This window comes from Apaloderma vittatum, unplaced genomic scaffold (genome assembly GCF_000703405.1).
Source record: "Apaloderma vittatum isolate BGI_N311 unplaced genomic scaffold, ASM70340v1 scaffold26143, whole genome shotgun sequence".
Classification (NCBI taxonomy): domain Eukaryota; kingdom Metazoa; phylum Chordata; class Aves; order Trogoniformes; family Trogonidae; genus Apaloderma; species Apaloderma vittatum.
The window spans coordinates 4847-5064 of NW_009707824.1; the positions used below are offsets into that span (position 1 = coordinate 4847).

The 218-nt window shown below is 63.8% G+C and overlaps 1 protein-coding gene across 1 annotated transcript in view; it reads left to right on the top strand.

Moving 5' to 3' along the window:
- NAV1 (neuron navigator 1) overlaps positions 1-218 on the top strand; it is a gene marked incomplete at both ends in the record, with an annotated part of 7213 nt that overhangs the window by 4753 nt on the left and 2242 nt on the right. Inside the window, 2 exon segments of the mRNA XM_009866356.1 lie at positions 16-91; positions 188-218. The exon segment at positions 188-218 is cut by the window's right edge and continues 211 nt beyond it. Coding sequence (XP_009864658.1) covers positions 16-91; positions 188-218 — 107 coding nt within the window.

The following is a 218-nucleotide window of genomic DNA, read 5'->3' on the forward strand; positions in this document are numbered from 1 at the left end:
ACCACCCCCACAAAGCGATGGCGGGCCGCGGAGCCACCAGAGCTGCCGCTGTGCCGCCGGGGCCTGACCAGCATTGTTGTCACGCTCAAAGGTCAGTGTGGTGGAGAGCCTCCCGCCCTGTCCTGTCTTTTCTGTCTCATGGTGTTGTGGGGTGTGAGTGGGACCCTCAGCCCTCCCCTACCCGCAGGCTTGAAGGAGAAGTGCGTGGACAGCTTGGT